Source organism: Ranitomeya variabilis, chromosome 3 (genome assembly GCF_051348905.1).
Source record: "Ranitomeya variabilis isolate aRanVar5 chromosome 3, aRanVar5.hap1, whole genome shotgun sequence".
NCBI lineage: Eukaryota > Metazoa > Chordata > Amphibia > Anura > Dendrobatidae > Ranitomeya > Ranitomeya variabilis.
The window spans coordinates 693,125,250-693,149,043 of NC_135234.1; the positions used below are offsets into that span (position 1 = coordinate 693,125,250).

Consider the following 23,794-nt stretch of genomic DNA (forward strand, 5'->3'; position numbering starts at 1 on the left):
CTCTTATTGGATGTGGAGAAATCAGTAGTGTGAACCTACCCTTATAGTCAGGCGCAGTTCTCATCTCAGATTTGCAGGAAGGAGATAGGGAAAATGGCCAATTCTCTAGAACAATTTTTTTTCATACAGTATTTTTTAGATTTTTCAGCATAATAAAGGATTAAATGAAAGGCTGTACATTCTTGTATTTTTTGAGGGGGTTTTATTGCGTTTAGAGATTAGTTAAGACAGGAAACCACTTCAATTCTATAGCACCATGAGCAAATCCAAAGGACTGTCCCACAGACCATAATCCTATTTGATGTATACCACAACAATTGAAGCCATTATGGAGAGAGATATACAAAAAGTTATTTAAGGTTTTCTTTACTACTTTTAAAAGCTTATCTTGTCCACTTTGGACATCACTTTATATTGCTGGGGCCCTCAGCAGTCTGCTTTTATCTGTTGCGAGCTGGGCTCCAAGAGTTCAGTTACCCTGTAACGCCACTGATGGGCAAATAAAGCTCGGATGCTCAGATAGGAAACCACTCCATAGATAATGCAAAGACCAGAAATCCGACTCTCCAAAATGAACAAAGAATTGTCCTTTATTGTAGCGCAATCCTAACAAAAAAGTAATGTTCTTATAGATCTGAGATCTTATACCTCAGACCTTCATTAGACAGATTGCCACAGTACAAAGGAGGAGATAACCTGGAGGAATCGCTTGAAGATGATGGGCAGTAGCCCTGGTGACTGGCATCACTGCCGGATTCCTTATCTTTGAAATACATGAACATGCTGGAGCGTCCACTGGCTTAACATATGTACTGTATATCCTGAATGGGGGACCCCTCCTTTATAAACTCAGTCTTACCTATTCAATCCCTTTAACCAGAACCTATAGACCAAATGACATGTAACAGAACATTTTTTTAAACATAGACCTTTATCAATGACGTTAATGTAGATATTTTTCAATTTCTTACAATGTGACTATAGTGGTGCATCTAGTATATTTCAGAAGCTATGGAGTTGAATGAAATCTGTCAGCAGGTTTTTGACATCTAATCTGATAGCAGCATAATGTAGAGACAGAGACCCTGATTACAGTGATGTGTCACTTATTGGGCTGCTTGCTGTAGATTTTATAAAATCCCTGTTTTATCAGCAGAAGATTATCACTAGAGGACTAGTAAACCTGCTGCCATGTAGTCCTCCATATTCAGAGCTTCCTACATTCCCACCCCCACCACTGATTGCCAACTTTCTGCTTATGAACAGTGTACACAGAAAACTGTTAATCCGGGATGTAGGCATGGTTATGAATAGTTCAGCATTCAGAGCACTGCTAGATCTGCAGCAGATAAAACAAGGATTTTATCAAAACTATTACAAGTAGCCCAGTAAGTGATACATCGCTGGAATCAGGGTCTCTGCCCCTTCATAATGCTGCTCTCAGATGGGGCAAAAAAAAATCAGCTAACAGATTCCCTTTAAAAAGGTGAGGTATTATTGTAATCGGAAGTTATCATCTAACCATAGAATAGGTGCTAATTTCTAGATCAGTGGGGATCTGAGCTGAGACCCCCCATGATCGCCATATTGGGGTGCTTTTGTCCCCAGTTTGACTATGGATAGGTGATAACTTCTTATAACCTGAATACCCCTTAAAATATGGGCAGCTGTAGGATTATCTAGGACATCGTCTAATTTAATGGAAGTGACTCCCAGTATTTGGAATCTTGTAGTCACCTTTCACAGAGGTTCTATAAGATTATGATCAAATGTCTATTTTCTTCCAGTAATGAAGGAAAGGATCAACATTTCTTAGGGAAAAAAGACAATTTTTGTCCTGACCTCATACAACCATTTTAATAAGAACGAGTCACTTGAAATGGATATGTAATATTTTACCTGGTGTAAATCCTGCTATTCTCCTGAAACTGGCTCTTGTTTTTTGTATTTTTTCGATCCATTCCTCGTCCTCTCTTTCCTGTATATAAATCTAGTTCTGTTGGCCAAGATGGTGACATCCTCAACTTTTCTCTATGAAAATCTTCAAAATCACCACGCCCGCTTGTCTAACAAGACTAGATTTACATAGAGGAGGAGTCCATATCGCAGAGACGGGAGGCACAGGAGCAAAAAACCGCAACACCAAATTCAGGAGAACCAAATAACACAATTAATTATTCCTGGCAAGTGACAGCTCTTTAAAAACTGAAGTCCTCGGCTTCTGCCATATTCTGGTTAAACATGAATTATATGGCTTTCTAGCATAGATCTCGTACGTAGAAATATATATTTTGGGGTGACAGGCCGACGTTTCCTCAGATTTTTTTTTTATGCATTCGGTTAAATGTCACTGACAAGTTCACACATTCATTCCATCTCCACTTCCAGCATTGAGAAAGGATGGACGTCTGATCTTCATGGTGGTGAATTTTAGAGAGTACCATAGCCCATGCCAGGTGGACCACACAATGCCATTGTCATACTGCCCCGTATAATTGCCATTTTTATAATACAAGCCGTTTAAGTTTGCTGTATGACACCTGTGAAAAAAAAAAAAACCAAGGAAAAGTAGGATTATTGTCAGCAATGTAGTTACCTGCTTATAACATCTGGGATCAATTCAGTTCAGTTTTAGAAGTTTTTCAAACCATGTGTCTGGATTTACGAACTTTCAGTTTTTGCTTTCTGCTCATATTCGTGAGCTTCTTATTCTAGAGTGACTCGTCTATAACATATATATTTATTTGCAGTGTTTTGCATATGGCCCATAAAGCTCTACTTTGGTCTCATCTGACCAGAGCAGCTTCTTTCATATTCTAGCTGTCTCCCCTACATGACATGTGGGTGAAGGTGTCTGTCAGAAGAGACCAAAGTAGAACTTTTGTGCTAAATGCAAAACGCTATTTATGGTGGAAAGTAACACTGCACATAACTCTGAAAACACCTTCCACACCGTCTAACATGGTGGTGGCAGTATCATGCTGTGGGGATACTTTTCTTCAGCAGGGACAGGGAAGCTAGTCAGAGTTGATGAGAAGATGGATAGAGATAAATACAGGGCAATCCTGGAGGAAGCTTCTTTCAGCTAACAAAAGAATTTATACAGAATGGTACACATGTTATGGAATAGCAAAGTAGACCATGTTTTTTTCATACAGGTGCAAAGTAAGAAATTAAAACAAGTAGAGCTTATTAGCAATCTAATTCAAGTCAAGGAAAAAGATATGCGCTGCCCAGATCTGACATCAAGACCGATCCTCCATGGCGGCCGGACCAATGCAGTCTTCACTTTTACATCCTCAATGTGGTCCCAGTGGGCCCCACTATGTCATAGCATGGACAATACTAAATGTTGTAGGTGTAAGGGGTTGCAGTGTACAGTGTCTCGTTGTGATACAGATGTGATTAGTAATGTACATATGTAAAACACTTTTCTGCTGCTAATGTACTGTTTATATTGAAATGTTATAGGGAAAGCGCAGTGCTAAATTTAGCCACTAGATAGGGACACAGATCATTACACTGTAGTGGGAACATGTACTCGTTAACATAGGAGGGGCATGGTGGATAAGGCAGAAAAGACTTCCTGATAGAGACAGTTGGAGCCAGGGTGCCCGTTTAGCTCGGTTGGGCTGGCTAGCCCCGGGCAACACCGTGCCACGCAACGTTGACAAGCACCAAGGCCCAGCCATCTGGTATTGGTGGCCAGTACAGCATCAGAGGAAGCAGCAACAACTGTGTTAGCAGTGCAGCTTTAGTGGGAACTGCAGTTGCTGGGGAAGACTAAGCAGTATGGGCAGGTCGCTCATCATGTGACTGCTTATTGCATGGGCCAATGCCCTCAGGACCAGGGCGAAATGGTTGAGGGAGTCCCAAAATGAAGTAAGTCTTCACAGGGAGGATGCTGAAGAACCGAAAGGTACGGTCCATCCCGGAAGCGTGCTTAGTGACACAGAGAGGACAGGGACAGAGGAAGAGTTGCATGATGTGAAAGCTGATGCTGATGTTGGAGCGAATATAGATGCGCTGTGCATGAAGATCAGTAATGTTTATTTAAAAATGTATTTGGACTGTGGCTCATTTTGTACAAAACTGGACCGAGGAAGCCTCCTGAAACATACAGAGGGACCAGACGATGCAGGTGAGGAAGCCATAGATATGCAGAGCTCTGGACAGTGCGTGTATCTGAAAGGAGGACAGGGAGCGCTAATGCAAATGCTCTCAGCCACTTCTACCACCCTGGCCCTCCCTCACATAGGTTTCCAGGATGCCAGCCACAGAAGACAGCCCAGGTCTGGCTGCCACTGAGGATCGGACTGGTTGCGGGACCAAAGCAGCACAAATCTTTTTGTTCAACTATAATCCCAATGCATACCTATACAGTTGGCTATGTTGTATAGGGACGAAGATCCTGCTGATGTATAGCTCCACTGTGGACCCCTTATGTGAATATGATCTTGTCAGTAATGAAACCTTTTGTTATAGGAAGCTTCAGTGTTTCCCATTACAATTATTGATAAAGGAATCCATCATAGTAATAATTATCTTAGCCTTCTCTGTTTGGTAACCACAGAGCTGTTGTCTGTAGGCCTCCACGCTCCTCAAGACCAGAGGTGGAATTTGCAGTTGGATATTAATGAGGCATTTCTGGACCCAAAGACTTATGAAGCATACCCTCCTCCCTATGCTAAGATCAGTCTATTTAGTGGTCTTCTCCCATTGAGAACCATAAATGTCAGCCGATATGTTTTCTCTTATGTAAGTTGGTGTGTGGTTGGAGGTATTCAGATTTATGACTCAGATCAGATCTGATATTAATCATTTCTCTGGGGCTTTAAGTCAAACTGCATAAAAATCTGTTAAATACAATTCACCTATGAAAACTATGAAATAACAGGGTCTTCTGTTTAAAAATTGTACCATTTAGTTATTTTACCTTTTATTTATTCCAGAGACTTATAAAGTGTAAAAATAACAAAATCAGCCATATATTCTGCTGTCCCTGTATCCGATGTTGACCATGGTCTTTGTAGACACACCGCTGCAGGAGTGAACTCACAACTACAAAGACATACTGATCGGGAATTCAGATTGTGAGCCCCATCGGGGACAGAGATGATAATGTGCAAAATGTAAAGCGCTGCGGAATATGTTAGCGCTATATATATAAAAAAAGATTATTATTATATGACCACTGCAGCCAATCGCTGGGCTCAGGTGATTGGCTACAGTGGTCACATGCTATAGTCATGAGGTCATCACTGCAGCGTGTAGTAGAGAGGTAGTGCTCATGTGGAAAGGGGGTATGTAAGGGTATGTGCACATGTTGCAGATTTGCTGCGCAGTGGTTTTGACGCCGCGGATCCGCAGCAGTTTTCCCTGTGTTTACAGTACCATGTAAACCTATGGAAAACCAAAGCCGCAGTGCACATGCTGCGGAAAAAAACGAGCGGAAATGTAGCATTGTCAAATTTTTGTACGGATTCCGCTGCGGTTTACACCTGCTCCATAATAGGAATCCGCAGGTGGAATCTGCATAAAATCCGCAGGTAAAATGCAGTGCGGAAAAATCCGCAGAGGTTCCATCTACGTGTGCACATAGCCTAAGGCTGATTTTACTGTTTTTACACAGGACAAACTGTCGGAATAAAAAAAAAAATAATTAATTAAACCTGGACAAACCACATAAAATAAAACTTGGAGAAAAAAAACAGAAAGCTTTTCATGCATATCTTTGTATGAACACCTTACAGTGTATTTAAATATTAAACGTAGACAAAAATGTGATTAAAGGGAGGGTTCACTGTGCACTTTTCCTTTTTATCAAGGCCACGTTCACATCTGCAGTATTTGGTCAGTATTTTACATCAGTATTTGTAAGCCAAAACCAGGAGTGGGTGATAAATACAGAAGTGGTGCATATGTTTCTGTTAGACTTTTCCTCTGATTGTTCCACTCTTGGTTTTGGCTACAAATACTGAGGTAAAATACTGACCAAATCCTGATCGTGTGAATGTGGCCTTAAGGGGTTTCCTGATAATACGCTGCTGAATTACAAGTCATCGTGCTGCTGTGGCCCCCATGGCTCATACAGTATGTAATCTATGGTAATCTGATGACTCATTTTTAAATCTTCAGCAGTATGTATAGGGGAAATGTGGAATTAGACTGTGTTCACACGCTTGTTTATTTCCTCTGTGAAGTTGAGAATTTTTTTTTTAATCTGCAACATGCTGGTTCTTTCAGAGGTTTTGTAGCAGTTGTTTACTCATAGAAAGCAATGAAAAAGTGAAAAAAATTCAGCAAACGTCTTTGCAGCATTTTCCACTGCGTTTTTGGAGCATTTTTGGTGAATAAACTTCGGTCTGTTAAACAATGCACTGTGCACAGAGCACATATGTAATCCGAGATCAGGTTTTGGCTTCAGAAATAAACTCGCAGTGGTGCTGTGTGTGAACATAGCCGTACACAGTTTACCAATAAAATCCTAGATCTATTAGTGCTGAAATCTTCAATATGATCTTTTTTGAAACCAGACAGAACCCATAACCCGTGTAATGATATTACATAGATACAGAACCACGTCATTCAGGAGGCGATGTGAGCACACGCCTTCCAGGTCCTATTTCACTTTCCATCTCCGGCAGCATGAATGCTTGATTTACTCCTGGGAACCATTTTCTATGTTTTGTGTACTGTTTTTTATGTAATATCCCTAAAATTATATTTACCTGTTAAACCACCAGCCACATTTATTTTCTTTTGCACAGCTGCCCTTGGTATATCTGTCATTATCATTATCCACGGTGCTAAAGGGCATGCCTTTGAGTGAGGCGGACCACTGTTCTGCAAAATTACTTCCTCCATCCAGGGCATCTCCAGCATTGCCAGAGTAGTACCCCAACCACAGCTTGTACTTGTCCTGTAAGAATAGTGCAGAGCATGTATTTAGCATGGTGTCCTATACAAATCATGGTTAATTCAAAGGGGTTCTATGATAATTATCACCTATCATTGGATGTCATCAATATCAGATCATAAGAATCTGAAACCCAGCCCCCCACCAGACGATCGGCGGTCCCACACCCACTGGAAGCACAATATACTGTATGTAGCTGAAATACCACAGCGCCATACACTGTAGTGGCCATTCTTGGGTACTACAGCTCATCTATTCAATAGTAGCTGCAAATTTTTTTTCATAGATCAACAAGTGAAGAAACTTTGTATTATTTTTCATTAGAGAAATATGTTTCTTTCTCCCATATATCCGTTACTTTTTTGTGTCCTGCACTGATCTTTCACTGTCAAAAGTTTTTTTAGGCTCCGTTCACACATCTGTGTTTAAACACGTACGTGAGAAAATGGTACTGGTGGCATAAGTGTTTTGGATCAGTGTGTCATCAGTTTATAGTCCGTGTGTCCGTTTTTACCATCAGGGGGTCATGAGGGTTTTTAACGGATGGATAAATGACTAAATTACAAAGCTTCTCCTATACATTTTAATGTTAAATACAGACAGCACACGGATGGGGTGTACTTATTTTTCTCTTCTATTTTCATCTGTGATACCTGAGAAATACGGACATCTGAACAGCACCATAGATTATAATGGCCGTGTGTTCTGTCCGTGAGATAAACAGAACTCGTACGTGCAACATGGACGTGTGAATGAGGCTCTGATCTCTCAACATATCTGTGGTCACTGAGGGATCAAGTTACATCTGCTGTCTACCAGTCAATGGATAATGGAGGAGAAACTGGAGGGAAACAAACAGAATGGTATAAGGGGAAAATGCTGAGGCTTCTAGTGAAGGGGAAAAAACTGGAGGATACAAATCATAAAACGCCAAAAATAGTTATGTGCACACACATACAGGACAGCATTTTTTTGATTTCTGGCCTAAATGTGCACTTACCCTTTCAGTACACTTCACGTCTGGCTAAATGAAGTGACTGACTAAACTACAGTGAATTGTAGAATAATACAGGCAGTTTTAGGGCTCAGTCAGATGGCGATGATTTTTCTCATATGCAAAAAAGCTTCATCAGTGCATGTGATCAGAGTTTGGTCAGTGTCACCTTTTACCATCAGAGTTTGGTCCAACTTTCATGAAATTTTTTTTTTAATGTTTCTCAACCTTCTATCAGTCTATGAAAAATGGCTGGCATCCCAGTGCTGTCTGATCTTTTCATAGAGCCATAGACTTGCGTGGTTGTTTGGTCTGAAACTCTGATCAACATCGGCCAAATCTCCATGCTTTTCTGCGGACCACTCGGTCAGAGGAAAATATTAGGCCCGGTGAACTATCCCATAGACTATCATAGGTATGAGAAAACATGTGGTTGTATGTAGCTATACTCTATATATCTAGTATATGTGTGAGTACGTAGACTGTATGTAATGAGTGCATGCATGTGGCCCCCCGCTACGTCCTATGCAGCCCCTCAGTCACGTCTTACCTCCTCATTGGTAATTCTGAAGCTGTCGTAGATTGCATATCTTGTATTCCCATGCCAATCCGTGAGATCTATCTTCAGAGACATTTCTCCTGTTCGGTGACAGAGAGGAATAATCTGTCATTAGCTTTGGTAATGGCCCCGTATAATCTGTACAGTTCTACTAGGACTAATGTGATGGCTTCTGTCACAGTATACGTGTAATAATGGATGACAGAGATGGTTCATCCAATTTAAGGGACACTTACGCTTTTAGGTTAAGGTTAGAACTGAACTCTTTTCACATTGTGGAATTTTACATTTATGAAAAGCTCCAAAATAATAATTGTAGCCAATGTGCAATAAAACCGGACACTTACGGCCGCTCAGCAGGTGAAAAATGTGATCGTTCCCCAGCCAGTGTTCGTCATTTCTGTTCCTAAAGAGGCCAAATCCTTTTTTATACTCCTGCCAATTCCTAGGTGGCAACGGGAGGCAGAGAAGGTCTAATCAATGGCTGCAAGCATTTTACAAATAACAAGTGCTATACAGTACGAGTAGAATGGGCGGATATTGTATTGGTACAATCTGTGTACAGGGGCCCAAGAGGTAAGGGGCCACTATCACCTCCAAAGCTGCAAGCAGTTTCTATCCCAGACATATCAAAGCGCTACTGGACAGCAAAGGGCCCATTTACCGTTCTTGCACAGGGCCCCTCTTCTGCCCCTGACCAGTAGAGTAGTCTCATGCATATAAGGCTCCACAGTTATGTATCATTGTGAATGTTCTTATTCACTTACTATCTTTATAGCTTATTAGTTTTGCAAGGTTCAATTATTCTATAATTGCGTACTCTAAAAAGCAATAAAGCAAGTTGTCAGCTATCCTCAGAATAGGTGATAACTTGCTGATGGGTCTGACTGCTGGGACACACACCTGTCAGGGGATCGGGGAACTTTTATTCCCGATGGAGATCATTAATCCTCGATACAAGAAGACATGGTGGAGCGCCCCCACACCACCGCAGGGCCGAGGGGTACCCGGAGCCGGGCCTCTGGGTCTCAGTCCTGGGGTTGTCACGGTGGCTAGACCCGGTCCGTGGCCCTGTCCGTCAGTGGGGGACGTCCGGTGCAATAAGTGGTGTTGTAACGGTGCAGTTGTGGGGTGCAAGTCGCGGTAAATAACGAAGACACCAGGTTGCAGTCTCTTTACCTCTTTACTGAAGGTTTTGGAGACCTCAGTCCAGAGCGCTGTTAACTGGGTTGTCAGAGACCGGCCGGTCCAAAGGCACATCAGGAGTTCTCTTTACAGGTGGGAATCAGTGTCTACCTTCTAGCGCTGGATGTTGTAGTTCTTCCCTGCTGAGCTCCCGGGATAGTCCTCACAACTGTTTCTGTCTGTCTCTGATGTTCGTTCTCTCCGTCCCCCAGATGATATGGTAGGACGCACCCGTATGACGGGGTAGGCCTGGAGTTCTTCCGGGACCCTAGAGTCGCCCCTCTCCCACAGGTGCCTCCGTTGTCTGCTTAGGTGTTAAGTGAGACAGCCAACCTGTAATTAGCTGTCCGGCCGTGGTTTGCAGTGTACTTAAAGTCTCTTACTTGCTCGGCGTTCCGGCCACCGACTGTTTGCGCCTCAGAAGGATGTTGCCTCGGTCTAACAGCACGACTCCTTCTGGTCCCAATAATTCTTTACTGTATTCCCGTTGTGCACTGGTTAGTTCTGTTCTGAGGAGTCTGCCAGGATCCCATCCCTGACAGGTCCTCTCACTAGCTCTTCCCAGCTACTTCTCCCCGTCTTCCTGTCCAACCCCCAGTTTTACCATAGTGTGAGGAGTGGCCTACTAGATAGGACCACCCCCCCTGGTGGCCGGAGTGTGAAGTGTAGTGAGGTGTTACCTGGTCAGAGAAACTCCTTTAGTGCAATCAGACGTACCATAGCTCCCCATAGTGGCGGAGCCACAGTACTGCAACAACCAGGACTCTGGGGTGCTGCACTCCCCCCCGGTTAAATCCAGTACTCCGGGACTGGGAAAACAAGAACAATAATACATGTTAACAGAAAACACATAACATTTTGAAATAGTATAACAATTAAACATAACAGAGCTTCCCTTTATGGGAGGTGAGAATTCTTGAACGTTGCGAAAGTTAGGTCATGCACAGTTTATGACTCTCAGTTCAGTGGTTAAAACAGCAGGGACCCCGGGTAAACAAAGGGGCCCCCTTTTTTTAAGGTTTTTGAGCAATTCACCGTCCATTACTCTATTGTCCATTTAAAACCTGTAACAAAAAGATATATATACAAACATTTTCAATTAAATAGCAGCCCTTATTAATACCTCCAAGTTTTGTAGCGGAGGGGAGTTTGGTTTTGAGTGCTGCGTGTGGACCTTCGCAGCGCAGGGGTTGCTATTGGCCTAACAGGGCCCGCTATGCTTGCTACCGCTGGTGTAGTGCACTGTCTTCTAGCTACACTTCTAGTGAGTCGGGGTAGCACTGGCAGGTTAGGGCTCCCAGAGCTGCTGCTATCAACAGTGGGTACAGCAGATTCACTGATAGCAGAGGGAGGATTTGCTGGTTCAGCGGTCGGCATGGCGTCATCAGGTGAGGCTTGTTGAGGTAGCGGGGCCGGCTGATCTGATACCACCATTGTTTCTGGTGGGTCCGGCTGTTGGAACATTAGAACAGGCACCGCGATGGCTTGGTTTATCTGAGTCCAGGATTGGGGAAAGTCACCAAGGACGGTATGGAACATCTTCTCCTTTTCCACCGGCGGGGAGATTTCTGGGGCCGTGCCCCTCTCTTTCAACTTATCGGGGCAGACCTTAAGGTGATCCCTGGATACCGCTGTCGAGGTCTCCCCTCTGTCCTTGCTGATGAGACAGACCTTTGTGTTTTCGAAGTCGGATGGCAGGATGGTATACGGTTCCGCTTCCCATTGGTCATCGAGCTTATGTAATCTCCTCTTTCGTTTAAGTACTTGCTCACCAGGTGACAGGGGGATCGCAGGAGCATGTTGGTTGTAGTCCCTTTCTTGCTTCTGCCTAGCCTGGGCGAGACTTCTCTCGACACACTCCTGTACTTCGCGGTACCTTCGCTGCCTTTCTGCATCCCAATCTGCATCCGGCGAGGTATCTTCGGGTACTAGGACCCCCATGTCCAGATCAACGGGTAACCGACTAGATCTTCCTCGCATCAGGTACGCTGGAGTACAGTTGGTGGAACTTACTGGGATGTGATTGTACATATCCACCAAGTCAGGCAACTTTGTCGGCCACAGGTTCCGTTCCTCCACGGGTAAGGTCTTCAATAAATCAATTACCACTTGGTTCATCTTCTCGCACATCCCGTTGGTTTGAGGATGGTACGGTGTGGTCCTGATCTTCTTACACCCGTACAGTTGGCAGAATTCTTGGAACACTTCCGCTTCGAATGCAGGTCCCTGATCGGTCAGTACCTTCTCTGGGTAGCCATGGGGCCTACAAAAGTGCTGCTGGAAGGCCCTGGCGGCAGTCCTGGCCGTTAGATCCTTGACAGGCACAACCACCAAAAACCTGGAGTAGTGATCCACGATGGTAAGGGCGTAGATATAGCCCGACCGGCTAGGTGTCAGCTTCACATGATCCAGCGCGACCAGTTCGAGCGGCCTTTTGGTGATGATAGGCCGCAGGGGAGCCCGCTGACTGTCACGGTCCTTCCTGCGCAGACTACATGGACCACACTCCCGACACCACTTCTCAATGTTTCTCTTCATGCCAATCCAATAGAACCTCCCTCGGAGCAGCTTCTCTAGCTTCCTCCATCCGAAGTGTCCGGCTCCATCATGGTAGGCTCCCAGAACCATGGGCGCATCTCGCCTGGGCACCACTATCTGCCACACTAATTCATGAGTACGTGGGTCAATGCTCCTCCTGCACAGCTTGCCATCATGGATAAACAGCTTGCTTCTCCCCTTCCACAGCTGTTGGGTTTCTTGTGGATCGTCTGGGCCAGGGTGCAATCCAGCCTGCGTCAAGAGCTCCTTCACCTGACGGACCGCGGGGTCACTATCCTGGGTTTCTGCCCATCCGTGGTGGGGCAGGGGATTCAGCGTGGCATCCGGTTGGTTCTTGTGCCTGTTCTTCACATGGTGAGAGTTCTGAGTGGCTTTGGGGCGATGGAAGGCAGGCAACTCCACCTCTTCAAGTGCCTCCGGGTCTTCTCCCACTTCTGGTAAATTGGGCATTCGGGACAGAGCATCGGCATTGGCATTCTGGTGTCCTGCCCAATATTTGATGGTGAAATCATAGTTGGACAGCCGGGCCATCCACCGCTGTTCCAAAGCCCCGAGTTTGGCAGTACCCAGATGCGTTAGCGGATTGTTGTCCGTGAAGACGGTGAATTTCGCGGAGGCCAGGTAGTGCTTAAACCTCTCTGTCACTGCCCAGACAAGGGCAAGGAATTCCAGTTTGAAGGAACTGTAGTTGTCAGGGTTCCTTTCCGTGGGACGGAGTTTCCTGCTGGCGTAAGCGATCACTCTTTCCTTGCCTTTCTGGACTTGAGACAGCACGGCTCCTAGTCCCACATTACTGGCATCTGTGTACAGCACAAACGGTTGGTCGTATTCGGGGTAAGCCAGTACCTCTTCTCCCGTCAGTGCCGACTTCAAACAGGTGAAGGATTCCTCCAGCTCTTCGTTCCAATCAAAGGGGGTGTTCCTCCCCTTGGTCTTCTTCGGTTGGCCCACCAACAGGTTTTGCAAGGGTGCGGCCTTCTTGGTGAAGTCCTTAATGAACCTCCGGTAATAGCCTACCAGCCCGAGGAACTGCCGGACTTCGTGGAGGTCACTGGGCTTTGGCCAGTCCTTGATCACTGTGACCTTGTCGGGGTCTGGGGCCACTCCTTCAGCGCTCACCACATGGCCCAGGTACTGCACTTTAGGTTTCAGCAGATGACACTTGGACGGTTTCACCTTTAAGCCAAAGTTGGATAGGGCTTCAAACACCTCGGCCAGGTGCTTCAGGTGGTCTTCGTAGGTCTTAGAGAAGACAATGACATCATCCAAATATAGCAGCACGGTTTCAAAGTTCAGGTGTCCCAGGCAGCACTCCATCATCCTCTGGAACGTTCCGGGAGCATTGCACAATCCGAAGGGCATGTAGTTGAACTCACAGAGACCCATTGGCGTCGTGAAGGCCGTCTTCTCTTTGTCCGCCTCCGCTACAGGAACCTGCCAGTACCCACTGGTGAGATCTAAGGTAGAGAAGTAGTTAGCAGATTTTAAGGCAGCCAGAGACTCCTCTATCCTGGGCAGTGGGTATGCGTCCTTATGTGTAATGCGATTCAACTGCCTGTAATCAACACACATCCTCATTGTACCATCTTTCTTTTTAACAAGGACTAACGGAGCTGCCCAGGGGCTGCAGCTGTCTCTCACCACCCCAGCCTCCTTCATTTCCCTCAACATGTCCTTGGCACACTGGTAATGAGCTGGGGGTACAGGGCGATATCTCTCTTTTATGGGTCGGTGATCTCCCGTGGGGATGTGATGTTGGATCCCTTTCACCTGCCCAAAATCTGAGGGGTGTTTGCTGAATATCTGCTCGTACTCGTGTACCACCCTGTAGGCCCCCTGTTTTTGATGGGACGGGGTAGAGTCAGTGCCCACATGCAATTCCCGACACCAGTCCTTCGAGGGCTCTGCAGAACCTTTGTTCTCCGCTAAGTTTGACGGGACCAAGGGTTCAGGTGTCTGTATCACATTATTATTGACAGTGAACAATTTGGCGAGCGTGGTATACTTGGTGAGGTGAACCTCTTCCTCCCCACAATTGAGGACACGTACGGGCACTCTCCCCTGACGGACGTCGACCACCCCCCGGGCTGTCAGAACAGTAGGCCTATTGTCTGAATATACGGGTTCTACCAAGGCCTGGTAGTCCTTACCCCTGAGGCCTATGGCTGCTCGACACCATATTAACATTTCACTCTTGGGGGGTATCGCGATGGGGTTTGAATCACTCACAGTGACACGACCAATCTCACCACCAGTCAGCTCTACCTGCTGTCTCTGCATCAGAGCTCTGATTTCCTTCTGCAGGGCACGTTGCTCACTGTGGCCAGCGGTTTCTGCCACCTGTTGCAACAAAACAATCACTTCTGCAAGACAATTTTCTATAACATTAGTACCAAGAGTCATCATGGGATTACATTCTCGACGATCAATATCAACAATCACAATCCCTTGGGCTTTCAATTCCACCCGCCCCACTTTGATGGTGACCTACTTATACCCCACTTGTGGCAACGGCTGACCATTACTGGCGATTATGGTGAAATCATCGTCAGGGCCACGAGTAATATCAGCGTCCTCCCAATACCGTTTGTAGAGCACGTAAGGTATAGTCGTCACCTGAGAACCAGTGTCCAGCAAAGCATTCAAGGGGATTCCATCAATCACTACAGGGAGAACTGGTCGTCCTCCAATATACTTGGTTCTCCAATGCTGCGGGCCTGACCGTCCTACTCCTGGGGGTTGGCCCTTTGCCCCAGGGGTTGCTCGTTTAAAGGACAGTACCTTGCAAGATGGCCCACCTGGTGACATCGGCGGCAGATGGGTCGTCCGTCCTGATGGAAACGATCGCTGTCCCGGCCTCTGGTCGGTGGGGTCCTCTTCTGTCGCATCCAGGGAACATCCTCTGGTCCGGAGGCTAGCTGGATCTTTTTCTTGGGGGCCTCCTGTAGGGACTGCACCGTCCGGGCTAGGGCAGCAACGTTCTTGGTCAGCTCCTGCATCTAAAGACGGAGTCCTGCAGGGGAGTCGTCCTCGAAGCTCTGGGCGTCGGCCTCCGCGGCAACTGGGGTATCCGATGCCACCTCCTGGTGGTATGTGAGAGCGGGGCGCCTGGGTGGTATTGCGCGGCTGGGCTGTCGCTCCTGCAATGCCTGGATAGCTTTATCTTTGAACTGCGCAAAAGTCAAGTCTGGATTTTGCATGGCCAGGAAGTGCAATTGGCCCCGCTGGTGACTGCACAGGAGCCCCTCAATGAACCGCTCCTTCAGGAGTTTATCCTCATCCTGCATGCTGCCGGGGTCACTCTGCTTAATGGCCCGCATCGCCTCCTGGAGATTAAGGGCATAGTCCCGTAAGCTATCCTGTGGCCTCTGTTTGCATCCATAAAAAGTCAGTTTAATTTCTGTAGCAGTGCGAGTATCAAAGGTGGCTTTAAGCTTGGCAAAAATCTGTTGTGCAGTTCCTTTATCCTCAGCAGGCCAGGATTTCAATTCTCTCAGAGCCGCCCCAAAGAGTTGGCCGGTTATCATATGAACCTTCTGGGGCTCTGTCAGGGGATAGAACTCGAGCAGGCTGCAGAGCCCTTCCTTAAAGTCAGTGAATGTATGCGACTCCCCAGAGTATCGTGGGAGCCAGGCAGCTCCGGGCAGGTACGGCATAGAAAAGGGCATTATGGCTTTTGTGTTAGCGGCAGTGTCCGGCTGGCTGAGGGGAACAGCGGGTTCTGCGGCAACCGGTGGTGGTATTAGGGCCGCGGCTTCGCCCGCTGCATGGACCGGAGCTGCCCCTACGTCCGCGGCTGCGACCGCCACCTCCTCTCCTCCCGACTCAGACATGGCTGTCCCTTCCTCCCACTAACCTGCTGGAGGTCGGAGTTCCTCTTCCGGGATTGGCGCCTTACCGCGCTTTCCGTTCCGCGCTTCTTTTGGCTGGTTCCGCCCGCGTAGCTAGGGCTCCTCCCTCCGTGCGCGGCAATGGCGAATTTTGGCGGTAAATGGCACAGCACACAGTCTTTTCAATAAAGTACAGTCCAAGCACAATAAATCACAGTTCCAAGGCACACATGACCTGATTCTTCAGGCTTAAGTAGATCCTGTTCGTGACGCCAAGTTGGAGCGCCCCCACACCACCGCAGGGCCGAGGGGTACCCGGAGCCGGGCCTCTGGGTCTCAGTCCTGGGGTTGTCACGGTGGCTAGACCCGGTCCGTGGCCCTGTCTGTCAGTGGGGGACGTCCGGTGCAATAAGTGGTGTTGTAACGGTGCAGTTGTGGGGTGCAAGTCGCGGTAAATAACGAAGACACCAGGTTGCAGTCTCTTTACCTCTTTACTGAAGGTTTTGGAGACCTCAGTCCAGAGCGCTGTTAACTGGGTTGTCAGAGACCGGCCGGTCCAAAGGCACATCAGGAGTTCTCTTTACAGGTGGGAATCAGTGTCTACCTTCTAGCGCTGGATGTTGTAGTTCTTCCCTGCTGAGCTCCCGGGATAGTCCTCACAACTGTTTCTGTCTGTCTCTGATGTTCGTTCTCTCCGTCCCCCAGATGATATGGTAGGACGCACCCGTATGACGGGGTAGGCCTGGAGTTCTTCCGGGACCCTAGAGTCGCCCCTCTCCCACAGGTGCCTCCGTTGTCTGCTTAGGTGTTAAGTGAGACAGCCAACCTGTAATTAGCTGTCCGGCCGTGGTTTGCAGTGTACTTAAAGTCTCTTACTTGCTCGGCGTTCCGGCCACCGACTGTTTGCGCCTCAGAAGGATGTTGCCTCGGTCTAATAGCACGACTCCTTCTGGTTCTAATTCCTCTTTACTGTATTCCCGTTGTGCACTGGTTAGTTCTGTTCTGAGGAGTCTGCCAGGATCCCATCCCTGACAGGTCCTCTCACTAGCTCTTCCCAGCTACTTCTCCCCGTCTTCCTGTCCAACCCCCAGTTTTACCATAGTGTGAGGAGTGGCCTACTAGATAGGACCACCCCCCCTGGTGGCCGGAGTGTGAAGTGTAGTGAGGTGTTACCTGGTCAGAGAAACTCCTTTAGTGCAATCAGACGTACCATAGCTCCCCATAGTGGCGGAGCCACAGTACTGCAACAACCAGGACTCTGGGGTGCTGCACTGGCACGGGTAGTACACCCAACCACTACTTCATTCATTTCCTATGGGGCTGCCGGAAGAAGCTCCTCCGCCCAATTCCTACATGGATAAATGTTCCCCCTAATGCAGATTGGTGCCGGTCCCAGCAGTCGGATCCCCATCAATCAGCAAGTGATCACCTGTCTTGCGGAAAACTCATAACTTTTCTTAACCGGACACCCCCTCTAAGAATACGAGACAGAATTGATCAATGACATTTCATTATTATGAGCATTACTAGGCTGCTTTACAGAATTAGTCTCAATATGTCTGTCCAGGAGCGCTCCCGAAGACTGACAGATTGGACCAGCGGCATGGTCTCTCCAAATGAGCAAGAAGACGTCAGCTTTGTCAGCATCGGGGGAGCGCAGGGGCACAGAAGCTGGAGCCAGCGATCATGTTCTTAATGTTTCATTATTAGAGTCCTTAAAAGATCCCTTGCAAATCTGCGTAAAGTTTGAAGGTTCGGTACAACAAGTTTCCTGTACTTGTGGATGTATCCAGAATTTTGTCATCTATCTCTGACTGGCTGCAGGATGGGAAGCAACAGATCTGGATCTCTGTGAGGGTGCGCTGGATAAATGAGCAGAGAAGTTTGGACGTATTTGGAAACCGCCCAATCGTTAGGTTCATCTGCAGTTATACAATACACAAACCTACAGTGATCCTCTACAATGCACAACTCCCATATCTGCCGCATTTCCATAGATTTTACTACTTACCTGTTAAAACTAACTTTTCCATTGCTGCGACGTTGGATTACTGTCCATCCTCCTCCGTCGGACATATCACAATACACTGTGAATGGCTCGGTCTGGTGGCCCGGCTGTACACGATAGTAGCCACTTTGCTTCCTACCACTTTCAAAAATATCTGAGCAATCTGTGGGGAACATTAATCATATGTTCAGTAATGCAACGATGTATCACCAGACAACGCATCCAAGGCTAAGAAGATACCGGATAGGCACAACACAGATTCTACATTAGGTGACCCCATTATAGTTGGACAATAATGTTCATCGGTCACAAATCATAACTGGTCTGCATCCAGAGAATGTAGAGCTGTTCTCGATCCCCAGAGAACGTAGACACCTCTCCATGTCTGGGGAACCAACCTAGAAACCCATCCGGGTGCTTCCATACCTGCATCCCGGACAACAAGGTTCCCATCGGTTGGAGGAATGTGGACGTTTTCAGCTTTACTTTTAGCCACGTTGGTCTTGTAATATTTGCTCTTGACGGAGTGATAGTTGTTTTCTCTGAGATCTTTCAGTTGCAGTCTTCCCAACTCCAGCTTGTTTTCCAAGACTTGGATCCGGTGGAGAAGTTTTACATTGTCCGTGCGGCACACATCTACGTCCTTTCCAAAGAAAGATAAATGACAATAATGCATTTATGCACAGAGGACTGACCCGTCTGTGTTAGGAAATATTGCCTATAAAATAACAATTCTGGGGTGATTTTTCTTATGACTCGACTTCCCATTAACAATGAGTCGTTCTCTACACACTTTGCCGCTATCCATTTATTGCTGACCGTGTGAAATGGAGTCAGGTCCAGGGTTGGACATACTATTGGTGCAACCTGTGCAGCCGCAGAGGGGCCCAAGCATTAAGGGGGCTCATTTCTGCCTTCAAAACAGGTGGAACCTTGATGCATTATTGGACTGCAAAGGGCCCAGAACTGTTCTTGCTCAGGGGCCATCTTCTGTCTGAGACCGCCAGTGATCAGGGAACAGCTTTTACGCAAATAGAATAGTTATAGCCCAGTTGTCAGAATATTCATATATTTCCAGGAGGAATAAGAGAGGAATGGTGGATTAAAGAACTTATACCCCAGGATTATTATATCAAGGGGAATAAAAGGAACACAATATTTGTGTTCCCCGCTCCCCATGAAATTACAATTTTGAAGAATTTTTACTTAGATCTCTGCATTTTGCCATTCCTCTGTTATTCTTTCTGTAAATGTATGATTATAATTGACACCTGAACATTATCATTCTTTCAGACATGTCAGTTTACCAATTTGCAGACCCGGTCATTAACAACCTGATTTTTTTTTTACCTTATTCTGGACAATTTATTAGAAAAATTACCAACAGCCAACAATTTTCTTATATGGAAAAATTGCAAACCCTCCTCATTATATATGGATGAAACATCTTATATGCCTCTAATTTAATATATACTGATGTGAAGACATTAGCAGAAATGACTGTAAACTGAATAGTAAAGATGGTAAGCTTCGTCCCAAACTTTAAGCGAATCAAGGCCACAACATTTTTAAAGGACACTGGAAAAACGTCTGTGTGAATTTACAGGCGATTGCCAATCTTTGCAATCCAATGTAGAAATCTCATGTATGGCGTAGTTAAATAAAGTCAACACGCTTGCAGACTCAAAGGTCAAAAACTGGGAGGCAATGTGCTAGCTATGATTTTTTATTTTTGCAAATTACTGCAAAGGTTTTATAGATCCGAATAGGAAGTCAAATATGTCAAAAAATAAAATAAATCTTAAGTGCAGTTACAGCGCCGTCCACTAGATGTCACTTTGTCTCTACATGAAATAGGCTGCAGTAGTTGAGCAGTTAGGGCATATTCAGACCTATGTACAAATCGGTCCAAGATAGGGCCACAATGCACAGGCTGCCTCATACGCTCGAGTCGGGAGACTCACGGCGAGTCCATGCATTGTGGTGCGTTCTTGGACTGATTTTTACGGATTTCTGAATGCACCGTCAACCTGATAGCCAATACATGCTGCCAAATCCACAGGCAGCGTGAATCAGGGACTAGCTGTGTGATCTCAGCCAGGTATGTCTGACTCTAAAAACGTTGCAGCCGGCGGGGTCCGATCGGCGTTGGAGACTACAAGGGCGGTCGGGTCCCCAGCGGCTTCTCCCCGCCTGCCGCCAGTCATTGGTCTCTCCATATACGCGCACAAGCGATCTGTGTTTAAAGTATGGATGAATCAGGTATTTGGTGGGAAAGACAAAAGACACTTTCTGCAATTGTCCTCACCAGTAAATAGATGAGGGTCCTAAATAGGGATCCGGCTCTATTAATGCAAAATTTGAGAAAGAGGCATTTAACTAAAAATGGATTTTTTAAATCAGGCAATTTATACTCCTTGTACTTCTATAATGGGATCAAGGGGGATTTCTGATCACTTCTAGTCCAAAAATGGAGCAAACGGGCAAACGGAATACACATGACTGAGCAATGGTCAATAGTAGCAGAGGTTTTATTAGAGGTCAGTGTGCGCCTGCCTGCGGAGCCGTGTGTCCCAGTACAGCCCGTCCGGCTCTCACCTGCTGGGTCTAGTGGGGGCTGCTATAGAAAACTGTTCATGTGAACTGAGCAATTGACAATAGTAGCGCTACAAATGGCTTGTGAATGCTGTGAATGAGGATGTATAGAAGAATAATAAGCCATTATTCTGTATTCCATTATACCTTCTGTTTGTCACTTATGTTTTGCAAACATTTATCTCCAGCAAGTAGCACTTAAGAGTCCGAGGTTAATTGACTCCTGGATTTTGTTGAATTAATTTCTTTCATCTTGGCAAACATGGTGATAGGTGAACGGGCCAATAAAGTGTAAAAGGTCCTTGATGACAGTGTTGTTTGCCGATGCATGTCTTCTTATTAGTATGCAGTACTATGACACAGTATTACCAGAGTAACAAATAAAGTTGCACTCTATAGCACTATAGCATGTAAACATGAAATATGAATTGCCTTACTGCTTTAGAAAATAGGTGAAATGAGAATACTCTGCACATAATACATGTATACCCAGCAGCCACGATAAGGATTCTCTTTGCTGGGAACCTGCCTAATATGATTCCTCTCCTAGCCTACATGCAAAAGGGAAGGTGGGATACTGCTGTAAATAAATCTGCCAGAGACTGATGGGTGGAGCGCTCGGTCAGAGAGGTGCAAGCTAAGTAGCCATCTATTTGTTAGCTATATATGGAGATGGCTACTTTTAGTAAGCCCCTGTACACTACTGTTTTCTGCATTGAAAGTGATGGTCAGTCTTTTGTTATTTGTATATAGGCTCTCTGACTGAACACTCCACCCATCAGTCTCTGATCACAGCAGGATCCTACCTTTCCATATAATTAAAAACACAAAAATTGAGCTTGGATTAAGTTGGTATACATGCAGCATATAATTGTAGGCTATCAGCCCAGGAGAGGACTCATATTAGGAGAGATCCCAGCAAAGAGAATCGCCTTATCGTGGCTGCTGGGTACATGAATTGGCCAATTTATGCGCTAAGTATTCTCGCTTTTTTCCTATTTTGTAGAGCAATAATGGAATTCTTATTTCCTAGATTTCATGTTTGCATGCTATAGCGCTACAGAGTGCTACTTTACTTGTTAGTTATATATCGAGATGGCTACTCTTAGTAAGGCCCTGTACACACCTGTTTTCTGTTTGGAAGTGACAGTCAGTCTTTTGTTATAGGATTACCAGATGTCTGTCAGGGAAGGGAACTCATGGTTTTTTAGTTCCAGTGTTTGTGTCAAAAGTTTACTGAAGGACAAATAATATAGAGGAACGGACAATAAAATGTATATTTCATACAATCTATCGGTGGAGGGTCAAATATTAGATGTAAATGAGAATTCAGCTTACCTGGAGCCTTGGTGCAGACAGACCATAGTGCGGGAGAAGAAGGGCAAGAATCAGCCACATGGTTGATGTCTATTCTTCCTAGAAACACCTCAAGGCTTCCTGTGGTCACTGTGATGGACAATATTAAAGTAATATATAATCAGATTGATGCAGGGGCATCATAATAGTAGGTGCAAGGGTTAAAGTCACTCCCGGGACCTTGAGCCTAGAAGGACCCAGAAGGAACCATTGGGCCATTGAGAAGACCAGTACTATTCCAGACCCATAATAGTTGGGAGACCAGTTGGAGATATTACATTGGAGCCCACAAACGAAGGTTAAACCACTGGGTTGATTAATTGCATATAGAATAGAGGTTATTATTACGGGTTATATTACGGGTAAATGGCCGTTTCTGGCTACTGTCAACCCAGAAGGACTTAAAGGCGCGAAATGGCCATCGTCCAACATGTTCCACACAAGACTCTCCTGCTTCGACTTTTAATGTGAACCAATAAAGTAAATCTTTCACATGGGTCGGTGAATGCCACCTTTTTTCCTCTGCATATGGACATTGTATACATAGGTATAATCTACATAAAAGCTGAATATGTTTGTAATAAATATCATTTCATATCTTGCACTCATCTGGAGTTGCAGTATGTGCACCTGTTACTTTGTACCTACAGGCCGATCAGTGGACAGTATGCTATAGGAAGGAGAATCCGAGCAGAAGGATATATACCGTAGGTCTGTTGGAAATGATTCACTCTAATTTATTTATAGAGATCCCAGTTGTTTGTATGCATGAGTCCAGTGGGCGGTCCTACTAGTGATTGACAGCTATCTGTGTCTGCTCTATAACACCCTGCCTGCAGACCAGATACCATTTTCAACATGACAGGTTCCCTTTAAGGAACACAAGTCGACAAGTTTGGCTTGGTGCCAGTAACATTTAGCAAGGATCATCTATAATGCAGAGGGAGAGTTAAGACCACCATACACATTAGATAAAAGTTGTCCGAACTCTCCCATTTCAACTGGACGAGCCTTCTCATTTAAATAGCATTATACAACACTGTAATTAAATAATTAGTTCCTATTCCCCGCCACTATTGTACTATGGAGGTGATGAGTCGACACCACGGATTTCACCACTGCAGCCAGTGACTAGCTGCAGCATTCACATCAACACAGCGCCACTGGGGCAGAAACTGGAATAGGGAAGCGTCAGCTCAGGAGCAGAGACTGGTTGGTAATGTGCTACTCCTTTGCTTATTATATAGCATCCTAGTCTTTTTTTTAGACTGATAAAGGTTGTATTATATTTTCTGTTGATTGTGTAACTTCTTATGATAACCACTATACTGATCTCTAAGACAGATCAGCTTTATAATATCCTATCAAATAAGTGTGGCACTGTACCATGCCATGTCACTCACTGACCATCATGTTGCACTTATTAAGACAGTGGCAGTAATGTAATACTTGGCTATGGACTACATGTCTGCTACCGGTTGCATGGAAAAACACTTGCTTAATAGCCATAGGCTTTCCTGCAACAATATTGATACACCTAATGGAGACATACTTAAGGTCATCATCCCTAATGTATCTGAGAAACGAGGTTTATAAACAAAATAGGATATTGGCATGGCTGACTGGATTCTAATCCTATTGCCACCAGTCTTTGTTAAATTAACCACTTTACCCCCCAATGTGGTTTGCATGTTAAATTTACAATTCTGACCAGTGTCACTTTATGACTCTTAATATAAATACGATATATATAAATATATGTAATAAATACTCTCAATATGAGTCTTAC

At 45.5% G+C, this 23,794-nt stretch overlaps 1 protein-coding gene across 1 annotated transcript in view; it reads right to left on the reverse strand.

Annotated features, from left to right (window-relative positions):
- Positions 1–1,935: 1,935 nt before the first annotated feature.
- LOC143817065 (fibrinogen-like protein 1) overlaps positions 1,936–23,794 on the reverse strand; it is a 37,796-nt gene continuing 15,937 nt past the window's right edge. The window contains exons 2-8 of the mRNA XM_077298157.1: positions 21,988–22,095; positions 18,481–18,697; positions 18,058–18,217; positions 8,820–8,917; positions 8,464–8,552; positions 6,732–6,922; positions 1,936–2,540 (exon numbers count right to left, since the gene is read on the reverse strand). Of these exons, the coding sequence (XP_077154272.1) occupies positions 2,360–2,540; positions 6,732–6,922; positions 8,464–8,552; positions 8,820–8,917; positions 18,058–18,217; positions 18,481–18,697; positions 21,988–22,047 (996 nt within the window). The 5' untranslated portion in view covers positions 22,048–22,095 and the 3' untranslated portion in view covers positions 1,936–2,359. The remainder of the gene's footprint in view (positions 2,541–6,731; positions 6,923–8,463; positions 8,553–8,819; positions 8,918–18,057; positions 18,218–18,480; positions 18,698–21,987; positions 22,096–23,794) is intronic.